At 43.3% G+C, this 23,778-nt stretch overlaps 1 protein-coding gene across 4 annotated transcripts in view; it reads right to left on the bottom strand.

Annotated features, from left to right (window-relative positions):
• The window catches only part of CACNA2D2 (calcium voltage-gated channel auxiliary subunit alpha2delta 2), a 281,800-nt gene that overhangs the window by 3,108 nt on the left and 254,914 nt on the right, over nucleotides 1–23,778 (bottom strand). For 2 of the 4 annotated variants that reach the window (XM_040358718.1, XM_040358716.1), the window contains 14 exons: nucleotides 14,787–14,847; nucleotides 13,851–13,948; nucleotides 11,404–11,494; nucleotides 10,942–11,004; nucleotides 10,742–10,845; nucleotides 9,368–9,466; nucleotides 9,127–9,221; nucleotides 7,665–7,712; nucleotides 6,109–6,180; nucleotides 5,159–5,311; nucleotides 3,818–3,870; nucleotides 2,226–2,281; nucleotides 602–725; nucleotides 398–507 (listed from right to left, as the gene is read on the bottom strand). In XM_040358718.1, the coding sequence (XP_040214652.1) occupies nucleotides 398–507; nucleotides 602–725; nucleotides 2,226–2,281; nucleotides 3,818–3,870; nucleotides 5,159–5,311; nucleotides 6,109–6,180; nucleotides 7,665–7,712; nucleotides 9,127–9,221; nucleotides 9,368–9,466; nucleotides 10,742–10,845; nucleotides 10,942–11,004; nucleotides 11,404–11,494; nucleotides 13,851–13,948; nucleotides 14,787–14,847 (1,227 nt within the window). Of the gene's footprint in view, nucleotides 1–397; nucleotides 508–601; nucleotides 726–2,225; nucleotides 2,282–3,817; nucleotides 3,871–5,158; nucleotides 5,312–6,108; nucleotides 6,181–7,664; nucleotides 7,716–9,126; nucleotides 9,222–9,367; nucleotides 9,467–10,741; nucleotides 10,846–10,941; nucleotides 11,005–11,403; nucleotides 11,495–13,850; nucleotides 13,949–14,786; nucleotides 14,848–23,778 lie in introns of all 4 variants that reach the window. The other 2 variants (XM_040358717.1, XM_040358715.1) reach the window with 1 other exon arrangement.

Genomic DNA, 23,778 nt, shown 5'->3' on the forward strand with positions numbered 1-23,778 from the left:
CTCCAGCGCCCCCGCCTCTGGCTGCATGCGGTATTGCATGCCATTGAAGTCAATGCGGACCTAATTATTTTAGTTTCCATTGACTTCTATGGGGAAACTCGCTTTGATATGCGAGTACTTTGGATTACGAGCTTTTCCTGGAACGGATTATGCTCGTAATTCAAGGTTCCACTGTACTTGTGTTGGGCTACAGACACGATCTGCATTGTTTCCAGTGAGTGTCACCCGAGACCGCTTTTTATCTGCTGCCGCATCTAACCCAGACCCCCACCTCAAACCATGGTTTGGCATGTACCCTCCACTCCTACCCCAACCTCCGGCTTATCTTTATTTGGCTGCACTATTAATCTGCCTGGATCGACCTTGACCCCAATCCGCTCAGTGAACCAAAGGATACAACGCGTCTCTGCTTGATCCAGCTTCATGATGTCACACTGGCTGCACATCAGCTTCTCCGCCACCACAAACAGCAGATTGGTGTTGGACAGTCGCTGGGCGTGGAAGTATCTATGCAAAAGGAGAGACAAGAGGAGAGGTTGATTAGCGGGGATGTACAGGCGCTCCCTATAGATGGCACATGGCACAGTCCAATCTGACCCACCGGGAGCAGGGCCCGCAGTCAATGACGGCCGAGTACGTGGAGTTGATGTTGCTGAAGTAATATTGCGTCTGCTTCATGATACAGCTGGCCTCCCGCGGCTCCATACCTTCTGCCATGATGTCATCTGCAAAATGAACAAAATCATTATGGAGGCCAGAAAGGTTTTTCTTTAATGCTTTACAAGGGTTTCCTTCCTTCCTCTGGATCAACGTCAGGTTTAGATACTGCTGTTTACAGGGGAAAAAAAAGGAAAATTTACCCCTAGGGGCTTCTGCCGCCCAGGACCACGAGGGAAGTACCCAACATGTGGATGGCCAGGTAAGTCCCCATGACCATCCACATGTAAAAATGTATACATAACATATGCCAATCAGTGCCCACAAATGGGCACTGACTGGCACCATCATGGCACAAACAAAAATTGTAATGCCCAGCAATGCCACCCACCAGTGTCATCAGCGCCACCCACCAGTGTCTATCAGTGCCACCTTTCAGTGCTCATCTGTGCCCATCAGTGCCCACCTATCAGTGCCCCGTCCATGCCACCTATCAGTGCCACCCATAAGTACCCATCAGTGACAGCTATGAGTGCCCATCAGTGCCAGCTATAAGTGCCCATCAGTGCCGCCATGAGTGCCCATCAGTCCCGCCATGAGTGCCCATCAGTGCCGCCATGAGTGCCCATCAGTGCCACCATGAGTGCCCATCAGTGCCACCATGAGTGCCCATCAGTGCCACCATGAGTGCCCATCAGTGCCGCCAAAAGTACCGCATACCAGTGCCACCTATCAGTGACCATAAGTGCTGCCTATCAGTGCCCATCATCAGTGCCGCCTTATCGGTGCCCGTCAGTGCCGCCTTATCGGTGCCCGTCAGTGCCGCCTTATCGGTGCCCGTCAGTGCCGCCTTATCGGGGCCCGTCATTGAAGAAGAAAAGGTACTTATTTACAAAATAAATTAACAGAAACAGAAAAACATTGTTTTTTTCTAAATTTTCGCTCTTTTTTTATTTGTTGCACAAAAAATAAAAATCGCAGAGGTGATCAAATACCACCAAAATAAAGCTCGATTTGTGGGAACAAAATGATAAAAAATTTGTTTGGGTACAGCGTAGCACGACCGCGCAATTGTCATTCAAATTGGGACAGCGCTGAAAGCTGAAAATTGGCCTGGGCAGGAAGGTGTATAAGTGCCCCCCGGTATTGAAGTGGTTAAATCACTTGAAATTTACCACATTTTGTAATGTTACAATCAAAAACGTAAATGTATTGTATTGGGATTTTATGCGATCGACCAACACAAAGTGTCACATAATTGTGAAGTGGAAGAAAAATGATAAATGATACAAATAAATATGTGAAAAGTGTGCAGGTCATTTGTAGGCACAGAAGCTGGCCATACATTGTGCAACATTTTGGTGCCGTGACCCGGATTAAACAATCAGTACGAAGACTTGTGACAGACCATCATTTACAGTGCCTTGAAAAAGTATGAAGGGGTTAATAAAGCTGTGCTTCTACCTGGACATCATATCACATGTTGGTTACTGACAATCAAATTTAATAAAGGAAAAGCTGTATAAAAGACTGAGGGATGCTCCGCCCCTCAGACAGACGGCACTCACCGGCCTGCATCCAGGTGCTGTACGTCAGGCTGTAGATGAGAGACTGGAATACGGACCTGGGAAGGCGATAGATCAATAAATCCGGATTATACATTTCACAAACCATCACTGCAAATTGCACTGAACAGGGAACACAGCATCATAATTACTATCATTCCATCCCCTCTGAGCACGTCAATTCACTTTTCATATATTTAATGTCTGTGTACCCCCATTTACACCCATTGCTGGGGTGGGGAGGGGACAGAGGCCTCTGGCATTGAGGGCTCAGCAGATTCCTGAGGTGCTGAACAGGTGGGCTCATCCTCCGGGCCCACCGTCTCACTCACTGCTGAGTCTGTCTGTACCTGCATCTCCTCACTGGTCTCCTCACCCTCCATGCAGGAAGCGGCTCCTCTTCTCATGCGATTAAATCGCTCCTCATTTTTATATTTCTCTTTAAAAAATGCCACTATTCTCCTTCAGAGAACACACCAATTCCTTCTGCTTCTTTACAGCTTGCTCCAGGTCCTTCAACTCAGGCCTCAGAGCCGGTCTTTTCAGGCTGTACATTTTGGCACAAATCTGCTTTTTCTTTCTGAATTCAGCCATCATGACCATTAACTTGTCCTCCTCCTTCTCAATCTTCTTTAACTTGCTGACAACCCTCTGTCTAAAGGCTGACAGGGACTCATCTCTCCTTTGGCTAGGCCCAGAATCTTCCACAGGCCTATCCAGGGGGCCCCCCGCCAGGATCCTCCCCAGGATCCAGCATCCCTCCTGGGGCAGAGAATTAACTCTAGCCCCTGGTCTCTGGAAGCACAGGAGCAAAGGAACCAGCAACCGCACACCTCACTGACAAGGAGTGGAATGGCAGTTTCCCACCATCCCTGTGCTGAGTTATTTTTAATTTTTTTGGATATTAGATTTTATTTACTCTGAATTAAGGAGAATGTAGCCGGAGGAGTGAGACCTCAAGGTGGACAGGAACACAGCCTAGAACCTTGATAGGGAAGATTTCACTGCTTGAGTTTAAAGCAGAGGTTCACCCAAAAACACAACTATGTACCATCCAAACGAGCATACTAGCGTGCGCTGTACTTACGGTTTAATCCGTAACTTTCGTTTCAGACTCCGGCGGGGAAAGGCGTTCCTATGAAGAGGGGAACATGATTGACGGCCGGCTATGGCACGTCACACGTTCCCGAAAATAGCCGGAGTAGGACTCGGCTCTTCACGGCGCTATACGGCGCTTGCGCACAGACTAGGAGCTGACTGCGCAGGCGCCGTATATATGTCCGCGTCCTATTTTGGCTTTTTTTGGAACGTGTGATGCGCCATAGCCGGCCGTCAATCATGTTCCCCTCTTCATAGGAACGCCCATTTCCCGCCGGAGTCTGAAACGAAAGTTACGGATTAAATCGTAAGTACAGCGCAAAAAAAAAAAAAGGCATACTGTAGCTGACGCTAGTATGCTCGTTTGGATGGTAGATAAAGAAATTTTTTTTAGAGTGAACCCCCGCTTTAAGGAGATGTATGAAGCCAGAAGATGTCTCCACCTATCCCTTTTTACTGAGCTGGGCTTATTGTTTATAAAGAAGACATAAACTCACCATGCAGCTGCCGATGATAACCAGGCCAGATTCAGGATGTCGGCAATTGTTGGCTAAGAGAGAAAAGACAATATGGTAAAAAAAAACAAAAAAAAACCAGCATCCACAATTCATGGTAGAAAAACACAGCGAGTGCCGAGAAGTAGCCGGAGATCGGCCAGAACTGCTCTCCACTCCTATTCCCTGTGCTGGAAGGACAACACGCGGCATTTTGTGGACTGTATGGTGTCAGCCCTGTCCAGCTGCTTTTTCCTAAATTACTCAAACCCCCATGCAATTCGTTTCTTTGCGAAATTAGTTTTCTAACAAATTTTGACATATTTTTTAATTCAGAAAAAAAGCTGTTTAAATTTGTTTCCCCGAATATTCGTAAATTTGACTATTCTAAGATTCATAAATTCGTAAATTTGTATATTTAAATATTCGTAAATTCAAAAATTCTAACTATTAAATTATAGGTAGTAGGCTGTTAGTGAACGTAACAATTACGAATTTATCCAAAGTTACAAATTATTTGAAATAACGAATGCCGCATCTAAACGAATGGAACATAATGAATTATTAATAATAATAATAATAATAACTTTTTATTATTATTATTATTATTATTTATTATAAATTCGAATATTCAGAAAAATTTGTTAAACTGGTTTTCGTTAAATCGGATATTTCTGAAATAACAAATTTGTCGAAAATTCGTTAGAAAACTAATTCGCAAAGAAACTTTGTAACTTCAGATAAGTATGTAATTTGTTACGTTCACTAACAGACAAATTTGAAAGGAAATTTCAACACCTATAATTTAATAGTTAGTTATTATTAGTTAGTTATTCTTTCGAATTATTGGATTTTCTTTCTTATTTTCTAATTTTCTAATTTTCAAATTTACCAATTTTCTAATTTACGAGCTTTCAAATTTACGAATTGCAAACATAACGAATGACCCGAAAAAACAAAACAAAAAAACAATGAAATGAAAACGAACCACATTTTCGGCAGTGCACATGTCTACCGCAGAAATGCCGGCTGGTGGCTGGGGTCGCCCGATGGCACAGGAGAGCTTTAGCAAGCTACAGAAGGCGGCGGGAGGAATCCCCTCCCGTTGCTCGTGAAAGCAATCCAGAAGCTAGTTAGCCACTAGGATTTCTTTTACAAGGGAGCCGACCGCCGGCTCCAATAAACGGTGCCAGGAGGAAGCCTGCCGCTGCAGACATCATCCCGGTATAACTACCCGAAGGCCAGCGGCAAATGGTATATACGTAGGCTGTCCATCCTCTCAACATATCATGGAAAGATAACTTCGAGCATGCTGTCACTTCACATGCCCTGCAATGCACCTACCACAAAGATCCCCCGGGGGGCAGCACCTTTGTTGCTCTCTGTTTTGGGGGCGCACAGTGACTGGTAGTCGTAGGACTCCTTCCTCAAAAAGAAGGAACTGTTGTAGAGAGCGGACATGAGATTCGGATCCACCTCGCTGAAGAACTTCCCCACCTGATGAAAAAGAGGAATTTGTCACCATAGGAAACATTGTAATCTTTAGAAAGTCTTTGGACACATTGTTGCAATGACAGGTGTAACGGAAGGGCCCGTGGGACCCAGAAGCTCTTAGAAAGTGTGAGATACTTCTGTTTCAGCTTCCCCCGATGCCTCTTATGTGTAGATCACCCTGTGTCTCTAATAGGGGCACAAGGTGAATGAGAATCCCACTATTGTCTGTGCTAGTCAGATTTAATGCGGTATATATTGGGTATATATTGTGTGTTGGCTGTAATGTACTATAAAGCTTGCTGTGATGAGGTGGGGTGTGATTGCATTCTATTGTCTATTGTGGTAATTAAGTCTGCTACTGTGATAAATGTGTATTGTAAGTTAACAGTCAGCCTAAAGGTCAGGCGTACGAGTCATCAGTTGTAGTTAATTAGCTCATGTAAATTAGGTCAGGACCCGGAGTCAGGATGTCTGTTAAAAGATGTGTATTGGGGCTCATTAGGTAACCATTGTGTGATGTTGTGGGTGGAGTTGGGTCATTGTTCATTTGGTTACTGCAGTATCCTAAAGTGTATATAAGAGCCTGTATTTCTCAATAAAGGGTCTATTCCTGTTGAACCTCAAACAGAGCTGTGTGTCTCGTTAATGGGGGGGAATTCTTAAGGGTCGTGTTCGCCAGATTGTGGCGTGTCGGTAGCTGCCTTTTGTTCGGGAATGGAATATCCTAAACGGCGTTAACCCCTGTCCCATTTGGGGTTTCCGTTACATCAGGAAATCGAAGAAAGTTAGAAAATACTGACCTGGGACCAGTGGTCTTGCTGGTTGGACATGACGAGGAATCCGCCATCGTCAATCAGGACACACAGTAGATCCTGCAGAGAGGAAATGTAGGAGACATCTTTGGCACTAAACACACTGATAGGGTTGCCACCTTTTCTTCAAGCCAAACATGAACACGGTAGCGGCCTGGGACACCTTTGGGTGCCCAGAGGAGAGGAGTAATGCAGTGCGCATAGCGTGCCGCAGCTAACTTTGTGTGTGGCCAAATTTCTCTTGCCAACATCATTGCCCTGCCCCCAGTGATGCCAAACCTGCCCCCAGACAGTCGCACGCAACTCCGGGACGGCAACAGATTTGTGTGGGACTATATTGGTTACTTGTATAATGTGTCCGGGGTTTAGTCTGCCTGAAACCTGGACACATGATTCAAAACCCGGACTGTCCAGGTAAATCCGGGAGCGTTGGCAACTCTACACTGCGATGGAAGTAGGAGGAGATCAAGATATTATTTCAGAGTGACCAGACTGGATATAGAAGGACCTTGACCTCAAACTATTCCAAATTTCTGGTGCGAAAGTCAACCGATAGGCGGTACAGAAGCTGGCCATACATTCTGCAACATATTGGTGCCGTGACTCGGACTATATGATCAGTCGGAATACCTGTGACAGACCACAACAGCCGTTCCATCATTTACCCCCCACCTTGCCAAGCCTCTGTTCTAAGTGCAACGCAAAGGCCAGAGATCCGAAAACCGGGTCATACTTCCTTCCAAACATCTGTATGTTTTATCTGTCATTAGGAGCGGCACAATTTGAGCTGAAAATGGGAAAACCTGCAAAAATGTTGCCAAAAGTGACCAGATTTGTCTGCAGGGCTTGACTGGGACAATTTCTATCCGAAGAAAAAAACAGGTGTATAGGCGATACAACCCTCCCACGTAACAGCTCCGCCCGGTGCTCAGACCTCGAGGCTGCCGACACCTCCAACGTACCAGAATAAGGAAAGGGATGGTCGGCATTCAGGGTGACATCCAAAAAATTGCATTTCTTTATTGAAAAAACATTTACAATGCTGTAAAAACATCCACGCGTTTCAGACGATAGCCCTTAATCATGGCCATGACTAAGCACTAACGTTCGAAACGCATAGGCTCTTTTTTACAGCATTGTAAAGAAATACTATTTTTTGGATGTCACCCTGAGTGACGACCTGCCCTTTCCCAATTTCTATCCCGTCCCATTTTATATCTTCAATTGTTTTGCAATTTCGAGGGAAAAATGCAATCGAATGTGCGATCGCTCTCTCCGACCGCCCCTTGTCTGGCCATTGGTAAAGCTTCCGCTCAGTGTCACCGGTTCTACACAATGTTGTGTGTTTGTGGAGAACATTTTTGTATTATCTACCATTGTTATATCTATATGGAAGGGGGTATGAATACTTTTTCAAATCACTGTAGGAGTCAATGATGTTGGTATTAAATTCGACACATTCGGGTCCTCTATAAGAAGACGTAAGAGAAGAAATGGACGCCCGCTGATGATGTCATACACAGAGACACGCAGACCGTACTCACCTCGTTGTTGATGTCGCAGTCCATCTCGCAGCTGGCCGAGGGACTGCACTGCTGCGGAGAACAAAAGATGTTAGAAATCCTGACAAAGGAATTAAACTGATCATGAGAAGAAAGAATAATGCAAACCAAAAACATCGCCATACGTATAAGACCGAAATGTGTCATCATAGCTAGGAGTAGGGCATCAGCCGAAACGCGTTAGGATGTTACTGCTTTATCCTGCTTTAATTCCAGCCAATAATAGTATTGTGCTATCCTGATCCCAGTACTGTGCCCTACTGATCCCAGTACTGTGCCCTACTGATCCCAGTACTGTGCCCTCCTGATCCCAGTCCTGTGCCCTCCTGATCCCAGTCCTGTGCCCTCCTGATCCCAGTACTGTGCCCTCCTGATCCCAGTCCTGTGCCCTCCTGATCCCAGTCCTGTGCCCTCCTGATCCCAGTACTGTGCCCTCCTGATCCCAGTACTGTGCCCTCCTGATCCCAGTACTGTGCCCTCCTGATCCCAGTACTGTGCCCAGTACTGTGCCCTCCTGATCTCGGTACTGTGCCCTCCTGATCCCAGTACTGTGCCCTCCTGATCCCAGTATTGTGCCCTCCTGATCCCAGTATTGTGCCCTTCTGATCCCAGTACTGTGCACTCCTGATCCCAGTACTGTGCCCTCCTAATCCCAGTACTGTGCCCTCCTAATCCCAGTACTGTGCCCTCCTAATCCCAGTACTGTGCCCTCCTGATCCCAGTACTGTGCCCTCCTGATCCCAGTACTGTGCCCTCCTGATCCCAGTACTGTGCCCTCCTGATCCCAGTACTGTGCCCTCCTGCCCCCCCCCCCCCCCTTACTGTGCCCTTCATGTTCTGTGCCCTCTTTCTGGCTGTCTTTTATCACCTTCATCCCAGGAAGTCTATATTAACTGTTGCACTACAGGTCTGCAGTGCTGTTCAACATTTGTTTGTAGCTTGTTCCTGTCTGCAGTGTGTTACGTTTACCTTCCTGTGTACCGACCTTGGCCCGTCTCTAAATTCTCCTGTTTGCCTGTTTCCCTGACCCTTGGCCTGTTCCTTGTTTACCCTTGTCTGCCTGTTGCCCCGACCTCGGTGATCAGTAGTCTGTATACAGCACACTCCTGAACCCTGCACTCTGTACCCCAGATACAAGCGGTCTTTTAAAGAGCAACTGCAATGTTGATGCGGCCCCCTGCCCTAGGAGACAATGGTCATTTCTGTACCCTATGCTAGCCTGCCCGCTGTATGTGTATGCTCTATCTGTTCCCATTGAGGGGTGTACACTTTGCCAGAGGACCTTGTCCTGGCACTACACACAAGACTGAACACAGATGTTTTATATCTAAGAAACAGATTCTTAGACAGCTCTTCGCAGCTGGGAATATTCAATAGATGTCATGGCATTCAGCAGATATTCCGAAGGTTTTCTATTTCTAGAACACGTAGGGAGCTTTCTGACCTTGCGCGGTCCTTGAGGATTGGACTCAGACTGGTTACTGGCCAGAACCTTGAATTTTTCTACCCAAGCTTCCAGATCCAACTTCACTCCGACAACTGGAAAGAAAATAAAGAAGTCCAGCATGACCCATGAACACGAAAACAATGAGCACAAACCAATCCGGGAAGCTCCATTGAGCTCTAAATCTAAAGATTGGTTGGCCGCCCCTCTACCAAAGCCGATTTTCTAGCCCCCAACTCACCAGCTGGTTTAAGTCTCCTGCCTTCGACCTCCAGGTCTACGGCCGTGCTGACCAGAATTCCCACCGTATTATTCTCCAGATCGGACGGCCGATATCCAGCTGAAATAAAACACAGTTATCAATTTTACAGATATGGAGATCCAGTGCCCAATTCCTGAGCGGGGCCCCAGCCCCCCAGGATAAAGCTGCAGCCTCAGCGCTTGAGGCTCCTTTGATCATTCCTCAGTGGATCGGACATGGCTGTTGAGACAACAGACAGATGTGGAGGCTCAATTGTAGGACACCACTGTGATCCTCCCCCTTATCGTCAAACACAATCTTTGTGGTGATCTAATACTCCACCCCAGTGGCGTAGCGTGGGGGGGCCAGGGGGACGGTTGCCCAGGGTGCAAAATTTAGAGGGGCGCAGCGGCAGGTGGCAGGTTACCTGCAGCTCTTCTCCTGCGCTGTGCAGTCTAGGAGACTGTGAGAAAGAAGTTGCGGTGCAGTCCCGGCTTAGGCTCCAGCGGTGAGTAAATGTACACTGAAGACCATCCATGATGATCCCAGGGATTGTGACCGTGTGGAGACTGGGGTGAAGGAGGAGGGCAGGTCAGTATAGGAATCAGGTAGGTCAGTGTAGTGGTCAGTATAGGAATCAGGTAGGTCAGTGTAGTGGTCAGTATAGGAATCAGGTAGGCCAGTGTAGTGGTCAGTATAGGAATCAGGTAGGTTAGGGTAGTGGTCAGTATAGGAATCAGGTAGGTCAGTGTAGTGGTCAGTATAGGAATCAGGTAGGTCAGTGTAGTGGTCAGTATAGGAATCAGGTAGGTCAATGTAGTGGTCATTATAGGAATCAGGTAGGTCAGTGAAGTGGTCAGTATAGGAATCAGGTAGGTCAGTGTAGTGGTCAGTATAGGAATCAGGTAGGTCAGGGTAGTGGTCAGTATAGGAATCAGGTAGGTCAGGGTAGTGGTCAGTATAGGAATCAGGTAGGTCAGTATAGGAATCAGGTAGGTCAGGGTAGTGGTCAGTATAGGAATCAGGTAGGCATTGCCCCTTTAGTACTCAGCTGCCAGACTGGAACCGACCCGGCTTGGATCTCGACCATTCTTCTTCTGATTAACCCTCCTGTACTTCGTTGCCAGAGTGGACTTGACCTCGGCTCGGATCTCGGGCTAAGGCTTGCACGGAGCTCTGCAACCCTGGCACTTGGGCCACTTGGCATCCACCAAGTCTCTGTATCCATCTCCAGAGGCTTCAAGGACCTGAGGTGCAAGGGAGGCCTCCCCACTACTTTGGTCTCACCTCAGGTACGTGGCCCTCATGACATTTCCACTCTACCCCCCCCCCCCCTCAGTGATCCTGCTACTTCCTTCCTTCTTAATGACTCACGTTCTCTGTATGGCGCTCGGAAGATGTAGCCCTTGTTGTCGAGACTTCTTCGGTAGAAGGTGGCATTGTGAGGCTCCATGTCCTCCAACCAGTCATCAGCAGCTCTAGATAACCAGAGAAAAGCAGATTACCCCCCAATACATTGACGGGTCCCCATTATAAAATCTCAGATGCTTCACATGCTGAACGTCAGAACTCACTTGTTGGGGAAGACTCGGGTGATGCCACCGTCTGTCGCCGCATACACCGCCAGAAGCCCATAACTGCGAAGAGGAGAGAGAGCAAGAACAGGAATGTGTAAAGAGATAGATGGAGGGTGATCTGACCAATCAGGAGATCAGAATCTCTACAGCTACATTGTTACACCTCCAATGCTTCTATTAAAGCTTTCCATTGGCTGACTTAATATTTGTGTGCTTGTCTCGGTTAGGTAAGCTTTGCCAAGACTTTATACGGAAACCTTGTTGTTACAGATGGGCTTTGGTGGTTGTTTAAGGCTAAAAAAATGGAAGTGGAATTTTACTGGGAACAAAAAGTGTTAAATAAAATGCTACTGCAATCCTAGTCAGCGCCAGTGACTATGGATACTGAAGCTCGGCTGTGACATGAATTTGTCCTTCAAGGATAATGAAGATGCAGCGAGTGATGTCAGTTTTGCTCACGTGAGAAGATCTTTGTCCTTCCAAACACGGTCGGCCAAATCCCGCGTGATTCCCGTGTCCAGGATGAGATTGTGCAGCAGGAAGCTGTCACCTGTGAAATGGGACAATCAAGGTCAATATACACCGTGTGGTGTGAAGGGCCATCAGCTACATCACATGATAATAAACTCCATCGCATTTATCACACCTGGACTGACCGGATCATAAGCGGAGATCCCGCTCTAACCTTCAGGTGGTTTGGTAGTCGTGTATAGTTTGTAATACAACGCTTGACTCATTTCCAGGAGATTCCTCCGCTGACACTAGTAGAGTAAACTCAACGCAGCTTTTTAAAACCCTTTTTACCTCGACACCTACATGCCATCAAAGATAGAGCAGACCTTCCAAATACATCCTGTCCAAGCTGATGGATCATACACTCTATATAACCCTTCCTATATCCTCTGACCCACCATCCAAGATACTACAGACCTTCCAAGCAGTTCCTGTCCAAGCTGATGGATCATACACTATATAACCCTTCCTACATCCTCACTGACCCACCATCCAAGATACTACAGACCTTCCAAATAGTTCCTGTCAAAGCTGATGGACCATACACACTATATAACCCTTCCTACATCCTCACTGACCCACCATCCAAGACACTACAGACCATCCAAATGGTTCCTGTCCAAGCTGATGGATCATTCACTATATAAATCTTCCTACATCCTCACTGACCCACCTTCCAAGATACTACAGACCTTCCAAATAGATCCTGTCCAAGCTGATGGATCATACACTATATAACCCTTCCTACATCCTCAGTGACCCACCATCCAAGACACTACAGACCTTCCAAGCAGTTCCTGTCCAAGCTGATGGTTCACCTCGTCTATATAACGATTCTTACATCCTTTTCAGGCCACCATCCAAGACACTACAGACCTTCTGAGCAATTCCTGTACAAGCTAATTGTACATCTCCTCTATATAACCCTTCTTACATCCTTCTCAACCCACCATCTAAGATACTTCAGACTTTGAGAGGTTCCTGCCCAAGCTGATGCTACATCTTCTCTATACGACACTTCCTACATTCTCACGACCTACCACCCATGATACTGCAGACCTTCTGAGAAATGTCTGTACAAGCTGATTGTACATCTCCTTTATATAACCTTTACTGGATGTCACAACCTGCCATACTGGATACTGCAGACCTTCCGAGTAGTTCCTGTCCATGCTGATTGTACATCTCACCAATATAACCCATCCTACATTCACACTGACAAGCCATGCAGGATACTGCAGACCTTTCTAGTGGTTCCTGCCCACTATGAACTCACCATTCAAGAAACTGCAGATCTTCAAAGAGGTTCCTGCCCACTATGAATGTACATCTCCTCTTTATAACTCTTTCTACCTCCTCCCTGCTCCACCACTCAGGATACTGTAGACCTTTATAGGGGTTCCTGTCCAAGCTGATTGTACATCTCCTCTATATAACCCTTCCTACATCCTCACCAATCTTCCATCTATGATACTGGATGATACAAGATCTTCTAAGCAGGTCTTTTCCAAGCTAATTGTACATCTCCTCTATATAACCCTTCCTACATGCTCATTGTCAAGCCACCCAAGATACTGCAGATCTTCTGAAAGGTTCCTGGCCACGTTGATTGTGCATCTCGTCTATATAACTCTTCTTACATCCTTCTCAACTCATCATTGAAGATACTACACATCTTCAAAGAGGTTCCTGTCCAAGCTGATTGTGCATCTCCTCTATCTAACCCTTCTTACAGCCTTCTCAACCCACCATCGAAGACCTTCTGAGAGGTTCCTGCCCAAGCTGATGCTACATCTTCTCTATACGACACTTCCTACATCCTCACGACCTACCACCCATGATACTGCAGACCTTCTGAGCAGTTTATCTCCATGCTGATTGTACATCTCCTCTATATAACCCTTCCTACACCCTCAATGATCGGCTGCCCAAGATACTGCAGACCTTCCAAGCAGTTCCTGACCAATTTGACACCCAGCTCTGACCTTTGTCAAGCTGGTGGGTTCTGACAGGGTCACCCACAGAATTTTTTTTAGCTAATTCGCAAAGAATTACCCAACGTTCGACCTGTGTATGGCCAACTTAAGGCTCAGGTAATAATATCTTATACTCTTTGCCTTTGCTGTAATTCAATTTCTAAATAAAAAAAATGTTCCCTCCATGGTGTGGAGTGGTCACTGCTGGAGACCTCGACAGATTCAATCTAGACTCCACCTATAATTGAGGTGGACTGGTTATATCACACCAAGGCACAGACATGTTGGTGTCAATGTACATAATGAGGGACCTGCTGAATATCCAAGAACACTTTTACAGAGGACGGGTTCCCTTTAGAAGGTGAAACTCGCACACAAGACCCCCATTATAGGTGATCGTCACTCGGCGGTACTCACATTGCTTGGAGTCCGGCGTCACTTTCTCCATCAGAGTAATGAAGTTCAGAAGGAACTCTGTGTTGTTTTCCGACTGTTCAAGCTCTCGACAGTACTGCCTGCGGGGGGAGGGGCCGGGAAACAGGAGGGGGGCATTAGATGAGGAACAGAGGTCATTTTCATCATTGGGAAGGTAGAGGAGGGAGATGACCCAGAGGAGATACAGAGAGGATGATGGAGAAGAGAGGGATGGGAGGAACACTCTGAAGCACAGGACGGGGATGATATATCCTATGAAGCACAGGACAGGGAGGATATATCCTATGAAGCACAGGACAGGGATGATATATCCTATGAAGCACAGGACAGGGATGATATATCCTATGAAGCAGAGGACGGGGATGATATATCCTATGAAGCACAGGACAGGGATGGTATATACTATGAAGCACAAGACAGGGATGATTTATCCTATGAAGCACAGGACGAGGATGATTTATCCTATGAAGCACAGGACGGGGATGATATATCCTACGAAGCACAGGACAGGGATGATATATCCTATGAAGCACAGGACAGGGATGATATATCCTATGAAGCACAGGACAGGGGTGATATATCCTATGAAGCACAGGACCGGGATGATATATCCTACGAAGCACAGGACAGGGATGATATATCCTATGAAGCACAGGACAGGGATGATATATCCTATGAAGCACAGGACAGGGGTGATATATCCTATGAAGCACAGGACGGGGATGATATATCCTATGAAGCACAGGACAGGGAAGATTTATCCTATGAAGCACAGGACAGGGGTGATATATCCTATGAAGCACAGGACAGGGGAGATATATCCTATGAAGCACAGGACAGGGATGATATATCCTATGAAGCACAGGACGGGGATGATATACACCATAAACAGAGGGAATTTCCATAGAGCTTCCATACCTCGGAGCGATGAACACCCGGCCCTCAGACTCAAACGTGTTGGGCATCAAAGACTCAAAATCTGTAACAGAGAAGAAGAATTATCCAGCGAGTGAGCCGGCACGGAGCCCCGAGTACATCCACAGAGGGGGGAACAGATCCCTTTGTGGGGGTAACAGAGGAGCCGGCAGCTCCTGGGTGGGCGGCCAAGTGCCAGTCTAAAGGGTCTACAGGAGAGCGCCCTCCATAGGAGGGCTGTGGGACTGCACTGTGGCCCTCAGGCTGTACAGGTGTGTGCGGGAGAGATGTGTGTGTGTGTGATGAACCAGAGGATGTGATGTCACCAGCTAAACCTTCTACAGTGCCATGGTGTGCGGGGGCCCTAAAATCCAACGTCACCCAACACGGGGCCCAATCACAGGAGCCTGCCAATCACAGGAGCCTAGTCTGCCATGTCATACTTTGTCCCATGTTCCTTTGTGAGCCCAGATATGAGGTCAGGAAAAGGCAACCCCTTCCCCCGCGGCTGTCCAACAACGCAGACAGCAAGGAGGCGGCTTCTTGGGAACCTGCGCTTGCCCAAAGCAAGTGAGAGCGAGAGGAATGCAGGGCTGACATGCCCCCCTCCCTCTGCATTCCTCTCGCCACTGTGGCCATGTGAGTGCGAGTGTTACAAGTGGGCCAAACGCTCAAGAGATCCGGTCTGTTCCTCCCGTCCAATCAGTGCTGAGCTAGACACGTGCAGAACTAATAAAAAAATTGCGTTTTATGGCATTTTTAATAATTTTTTTTTTTACTAGTAATGGCGGCGATCAGCGATTTTTTTCATGACTGCGACATTATGGCGGACACATCGGACAATTTTGACACATTTTGGGGACCATTGTCATTTTCACAGCAAAAAATGCTATAAAAATGCACCGATTACTGTGAAAATAACAATTGCAGTTTGGGAGTTAACCACTAGGGGGGCGCTGATTGGGTTATGTGTGACCTCATCTGTGTTTCTAACTGTAGGGGGCGTGGCTGTAGGTGTGACGTCATTGATTGTGATTCCCTATATAAGGGAACACACGATCGATGACGGCGCTACAGTGAAGAACGGGGAAGCTGTGTTTACACACACCCCGTTCGTTCGGCCATGCATCTACATGGGGTCAAGCCTCATTTAAATACAACACAATACAACAGCCTACTTTGAATTACGCGCGCTTACGCCGGCCCATTTGCGCTACGCCGCCGTAACTTAGGAGGCAAGTGCTTTGTGAATACAGCACTTGCCTCTCTAAGTTGCGGCGGCGTACCCTTTGATCGCCAGAGATGTTTAACCCCTTCCCTGCCAAAAATCCCAAAATGATGTGCCACTTTCTGTTGGTCTATCATATAAAATAAAAATATGTTTTTTAGTTGTGACGTGACAAAATGTGAAACAATTTCAAGGGGTATGAATACTTTTTCAATTTATTGGCCTAAATTTATGAAGAAACTTATTTTTTATTGGATATATACTGCAGTTGAAGATGTTTGAAACCTTCAGCTAGAAAGAGCTGGGACAGCGCCACCCAGTGTCCATTGCCTGCATTACACCGTACAATGTCGAGATTAAAGTAGGACGAATGGCGTGTGGAGGAGCGTCAGAGACTTTTCCCTCACTTCCTGTCCGGTCAGATTATAGACTTCCCCTTTCAGGTGTCACCGGTACAGGAAATGCGGGAGGAATCTCTCCCATGGGGACACAAACAGTATCTGAAAGAGGTTCGTATTCTCCCCCACTCCATCTAAAATAAATACCTTATGACTATACCCCAAAGGAAAAATATTATAATATATAATTGAAAATTAATATAATAAACAATATATTTATATACAGTTCTATTATAATAATAATAATATAATATACAATTGTATATATTACATAATAAAATAGAATACTTTAATAATTATGTATCTAATCACATCCTTCCTCTGTAAGGGTCATTCTATGTGAAATGATGTAAAATTGCCTATAAGATATAATATCTTATATTTGTATTTTATATATATATATAAAATACAAATATAAGATATTATATTATTATTTATTAGACAATTTTATATCACTTCACAAAGAATGACCCTTACAGAGGAAGGATGTGATTAGATACATAATTATTAAAGTATTCTATTTTATTATGTATTGTAATATATTATACTGTATATAAATATATCATTTATTATATTATGTATATTTTATATTATGTTTTATATATATATTATCAATATAAGATATTATATTATTATTTATTAGACAATATAAATGTATAATAATAATAGAGTGTGACTGGGGGGGGGGGGGGGTATTAGAGTGTAAGCTCCTTTGGTGCAGAGACTTATGGGAATTGTCTGATGTTCCTTGCAATCTTTTATTTGTGTATTTTTTTTGATGTAATAGGCTAAATTCACAAAGCTAAACACACCTTCATAAGGGTCCTTATTTTGACAGTTATTTTCAACTAAATGTAATGAGATTCAAAAAACATAAGAAAAAAAAAAAGTAAAATAACAATGAAAAATAAATATCTGTATACGATATATTAAAAAAAACGTTATAAGGGCAATGCACAAACTGCTGGCTGTAATAAAATCCTGTATATAAATAATAATACAAAATTATTTCAAATAAATTTTAAAGAAATTAAATTAAAAATAAATATCTGTATATGATATATTAAAAATAACGTTATAAGGCAACGCACACACTGTTGGCGCTGTAGAAGTCCTGAATAATAATAATAAAAAATAAAAAATTAAAAAAAAATTCTGTATATGATATATTAAAAATAGTGTTATAAGGCAATGCACAAACTGTTGGCGCTATACAAATCCTGTATAATAATAATATTAAAAAATAAATTGAAATTAAATTAAAAATAAATATCTGTATATGATATATTAAAAATAACGTTATAAGGCAACGCACACACTGTTGGCGCTGTAGAAGTCCTGAATAATAATAATAATAATAGTAATAATAATAATAAAAAATAAATAAATAAAAAATACATTTCTGTATATGAAATAAAAATAAATAAAGGGCTGTATCCTGTGTTAAAGCTTTGTGAACATAGCCTAATGTACAAACACGTAACATTGACTTTATTCAAGGATGGAGTTGTGTTTGACCCTCGGGTGATTTCTCGGTCTCCATGTCTACAAATTGTCATGTTTGGCTGTTGTCAGGATACAGCGACGTTCAGCCTAATGACAGTTCATGGTAATTATATAGATGGATGGAGGAGATTTTTTTCATCTGGAGCTCGGATCTAATCACAGCCTTCCTCTGTGAGGGTCATTCTATGTGAAGTGATGTAGAAATCGCCTAACAAATATGAAAAAAGGAAATAGAAATTTCCTCCAACAATCTCAAATTTACTGAAAAGGAAATATAGAGGATATTTTTTTTTTTTTATTGCTGCAAGATGAATGGAGTCCATTTCATGCAGACATTGTACTACCTGATACAAAACCCTGAGAACCCTTGGCAGTAAGTGTCTGACCTCGGCATGACTGGCAATAATATTTTTTAAAGTTTTAATATTTTTTTCAATGTTTATATATATATATAATAATATATAAAATATATATATATATATATACACATACATATATATATAACATTTAAAAAATATTATAGTATTAAATAAATATATATATATATATATATATATATATATATATATTTTTTTTAATACCATAATATTTTTTACATTTTAAATATATTTTTTAAATGTGTCATATATATATATATATATATATAAATATATATATATATATATATATATATATATATATATATATATATATATATATATATATATATGTATATATATGTATGTATATGTGTGTGTGTGTGTGTGTGTGTTTTTATATATATATATATATATATATATATATATATATATATATAAACACTCACACACACACATATATATTTATATATATAAAAAACATACACACACACACACATATATATATATATAAATATATATATATATGTATATATGTATGTATGTGTGTGTGTGTGTGTGTTTTTTATATATATATATATATATATATATATAAACACTCACACACACATATATATTTATATATATAAAAAACATACACACACACCTATATATATATATATATATATATATATATATATATGACACATTTAAAAAAATGTATTTAAAATGTAAAAAATATTATGGTATTAAATTTCTATAAATATATATCTATATATATATTTAGATAGATATATATATATATCTATATATATATATATATATGGGGGCAGATTCACATAGAAATAGATGGGCGCAGCGTATCAGAGATACGCTACGCTGCTGTAACTTACCTGGCGTAATTTCGAATCCTTAAAGATTTCGCGCCGTAAGTTACGGCGGCGTAGTGCATCTCTGGCGGCGGAATTCAAATCGGCGATCAGGGGGGCGCGATTCATTTAAATGAAGCGCGTCCCCGCGCCGATTACACTGCGCATGCTCCGTTCCTAAAATTCCCGCCGTGCATTGCGCTAAATGACGTCGCAACATCGTCATTTTTTGAACTTACGTCCATCCCTATTCAGGGACGACTTACGCAAAGAATAAAAAAAATTAAAATTTCGACGCGGGAACGACGGCCATACTTAACATGGCAAGTCTATCTATACGCCGCAAAATAGCAGCTTTAACTATACGCCGGAAAAAGCCGACTAGAGACGACGTAAGAGAATGCGACGGCCGCGCGTACGTTCGTGGATCGTCGGAAAAAGCTGATTTGCATACCCGACGCGGAAAACGACGCAAACTCCACCCAGCGGACGCCGAAGTATTGCATCTACGATCCGAAGCCGTACGCCTGTCGGATCGAACCCAGATGCCGTCGTATCTTGGTTTGAGGATTCAAACTAAAGATACGACGCAGGAAATTTGAAAGTACGCCGGCGTATCAGTAGATACGCCGGCGTACTCTCTCTCTGAATCTGGCCCATGAAATTTTCCCGATTCACTCTAGACCTGGAGAGAAAATAGTCAAATAACAGTCTATATCCTGCCCGAAGCATTGGTGGTAGCTGGTGATATCACATGACATGGCGTGTAGCGTGTGCAATTTTTTTGTAATGCAAAATGAATATTTGTTTGGTATCTCTATTGTGTCATTAGAAATGTTTTTCATACCTGCGGGCAACTTACCTCCAGGGTTCTGGAACTCTATTTCCGGCAGTGTGTGGGGTGCTGGGTGTAGTGTTTGCCTGTAGGAGGAGGGTTGACCATGTCTGCTCTCTAAGCTGATTGGATGTGTTATGTTCACATGCAAGATGTACTAACGGGTGGAGAGAGACTTCACTGGACCATTCTGGGGGGGGTAACAGGACAAACTGAGCTCAGGCACCTGCGAAGCCACACCGGGGGGGAGAGACCCAATAAACACAGTCCAAACTCGCGCCATCCACCCAGACAGGAGGCACAGTGCATTGTGGGGGACTCGAAGGGCATCAAAATGTCGGTCAAAGTGGCTCCCTAATAGACATGTGCAATTCTTTTAGTTCCAAATTCGTTTTTTTAACTAATTTTGACTAATTTGTTAATTCTGAATTATTACATTTCCGATTTTTCGGATTTCTGAAATTTCGAATTTCCGGATTTCGGAAATTCATAATTTCGGAAGTTCCAAATTTTGGAAATGTGAAAATTCTTAATTTAGAAAATTCGTAATTTCGAAAGTTCGTAATTTTGAAAGTTTCAGAAATTCTAAAGTTTCAAAAATTGGAAATTCGAAATTAAAAAATTTGAAAATAAGCAGAAATTCGAAAAATCGGAAATGTGAAAATCCTGAATTCTAAAAATCTAAAATTCTGAAAATCGAAAATTCTGAAATTCAGAATTTGAAAATTCTAAATTTTCTAATTTCCGAATTCAGAATTTTAGAATTTCTGAATTTTAGAATTTTCAGAACTTTAGAATTTCTAAATTCCGAATTTTAGAATTTTCCGTATTATAGAATTTCCAAATTCTGAATTTTAGAATTTTCCAAATTTTAGAATTTCTAAATTCCGAACTTTAGAATTTTCCGTATTATAGAATTTCCAAATTCCGAATTTTAGAATTTTCCGAATCTTACAATGTCCAAATTCCGAATTTCCGATTTTTCGGAATTTCTGAATAAGCTAAAAAACGAATTAAACGAAAACGAAAACGAAAATGAGCAAATTGTTTTTCAGCAGTGCACATGTCTACTCCCTAAATCATAGTCAAGGTCAAGACGTGAACTCACTCAATAGGCGATCAGCTTACTGGAGACAATTTGCAACAAATTTTTTTTTTTTGTTAAAGGGGTCCTTTAATTTACCACCCACAATGCACTTGGGTGCTCAGCTGTGGGGTGGGCTGGGGACACGCGATTGGTTTGACTGTAATCTTCTGATCAGAGGTTGAGGTAGGGAACGGACAAGCGATGGTAGGAAGGGAAGGGAAGGAAAGGAAACAGGACACTATCATTCTATCATCAGCATTGCCATTACAGGGTCACCGAAGGTCAAACAGAAGCTGCAGGGGTCAGTCCTGATCTGGACAACCATACCATCATATTGAACTAACTGAAGACCATCCGCCCCCCTCCTCAACTACCCAAAGATCAATTCTCTATGAGCCCCAGGTATTGTCTGTGCTGACTCAGCACTGCCCCCTAGCAGCTTGTGTAAGAAAGAGAGGTTGGGGGGGGGGGGGGGAGTGAATAGGAAAACGGAACGGGTACAATACATCATCAGTAGCTAATACCCATTCATGATAACTAGATGAAGGCCACATTTCCATTGCAAGTGGCCGTACAGGAAGGAGAGGCAGCAAGGCAAAATGAAGGGTGAGGTGGAGAGAGAGGCACCCGGCAGAGGAAGGGTAAAAAGACAAGTGTGGGTGGAAGGGGAGACAGGGCAGGAGACACACAGGTGGAAACTGGTAACACAAAATGGGTAGGGAGTCTCAGGAGAAGACAATAAGGACGAGGTAAGGAGAAGAACACCAAAAAAAAAAAAAAGGTAGAAATAGGGTAGGGAGAAGACAATAAGGATGGGGTAAGGAGAAAAACACAGAAAAAAAAGGCCAATAATAGGGTAGGGAGAAGACAAACAGGAGGGGGTAAGGAGGAGATCCACACAAACAGGGGGTAGGAAGATTAACACAAAAATATAGGAATCAGGAGAAGGCAATTAGGACTGGAGTAGGGAGAAGGACTAAAAAAAAACAGGAATCTGGAGAAGACAACAAGGAGAGGGTAAGGAGATCAACACAACAAAAAGGTGAACTTGGGAGAGATAATACTGAGGGGTATGAGGAGCAAGTAAAAAAAGGTAGGAATTGGGAGAAGATAATACGTAGGGGGTAAGGAGGAGATCCACACAAACAGGGGTAAGAAGATTAAACACAAACATTTAGGAATCGGGAGAAGGCCCAAGAAGGGTCAGTGGTGGGGAGAAGACCTCAAAAAAGCTAGGAGTTGGGAGAAGAGAATAAGGAGGGAGTACGGAGATCAACATAAAAAAGAAGAAATTGGGGTATAGAAAACACCACAACAAGTGCAGGAGAATCACAGGTGAAAACTGGTAACACAAAATGAATAGGGAGTCTCAGGAGAAGACAATAAGGACGAGGTAAGGAGAAGAGCACCAAAAAAAAGTTAGGAATAGGGAGTATACAATAAGGAGAGGGCAAGGAGGAGATCCACACAAACAATGGGTTGGGAAGATTAACACAAAAAAATAGGAACCGGGAGAAGGCAATTAAGACTGGGTTAGGGAGATGGACTTTAAAAAGGTAGGAATCTGGGGAAGACAATAAGGAGAGGGTAAGGAGAGCAAAACAAAAAACAGATGGACTTGGGAGAAGATAATACTGAGGGGGTAAGGAGGAGATCGACACAAACAGGGGTAAGAAGATTAAACTCAAAAATTTAGGAATCGGGAGAAGGCCCAGGAAGGACCAGCGGTAGGGAGATGACCTCAAAAAAGCTTGGAGTTGGGAGAAGACAAAAGGGGGGTAAGGAGGATATCCACACAAACAATGGGTTGGGAAGATTAACACAAAAAGATAGGAACCGGGAGAAGGTAAATTTGGACTGGGGTAGGGAGAAGGACTTAAAAAATTTAGTAAACTGGAGAAGACAATAAGGAGTGAGTATGGAGATCAACACAAAAAAAGGTGGACTTGGGAGAAGATAATACTGAGGGGGTAAGGAGGAGATCCACACAAACAGGGGTAAGAAGATTAATACAAAAAAGTAGGAATCCGGAGAAGGCAATAGGGACCAGGGGTAGGGAGGAGATCTAAAAAAAACTAGGAGTTGGGAGAAGACAATAGGGAGGGAGTAAGAAGATCAACACAAAAGAGGAGAAATTGGGAGAAGATAATAAGGATGGGGTAAGGAGAACACCATAACAAGTGCAGAATTGGGAGAAGATAATTTGTAGGGAGTAAAGAGGAGATCCACACAAACAAGGGGTAGGAAGGTTAACACAAAAATATAGGAATCGGAAGAAGGCAATTAGGACTGGGGTAGAGAGAAGGACTAAAAAAAAATTAGGAATCTGGAGAAGACAATAAGGAGAGGGTAAGGAGATCAACACAAAAAAAGTGGACTTGGGAGAAGATAATACTGAGGGGGTATGGAGAGCAAGACCAAAGTACACACAAGTGATTTTGAGTAGTAAGAGAAAAGGGAATAGAACATTTTGAGGTGTTAACACACACACACACACACACACAATGGGAAATTGGAACATAGTGGGTATTAGGAACTACTTGAGTAGTAAGAGGGAAGGGATTGGAGCACTTTGGGGTTGTTAGCACACACAAGTTGGGAATTTGGAACACAACGGGTATTTGGAACTTTGGGGTGGCAGAACATACAAGTTGGGAATTTGGAACACAATGGGTATTGGGAACTTGGGTAGTAGTTGGGAAAATAATTCAGTAGTAGAAGGCAAGAGAGCACTTTG

The sequence above is a fragment of the Rana temporaria genome, chromosome 7, assembly GCF_905171775.1.
Source record: "Rana temporaria chromosome 7, aRanTem1.1, whole genome shotgun sequence".
Classification (NCBI taxonomy): domain Eukaryota; kingdom Metazoa; phylum Chordata; class Amphibia; order Anura; family Ranidae; genus Rana; species Rana temporaria.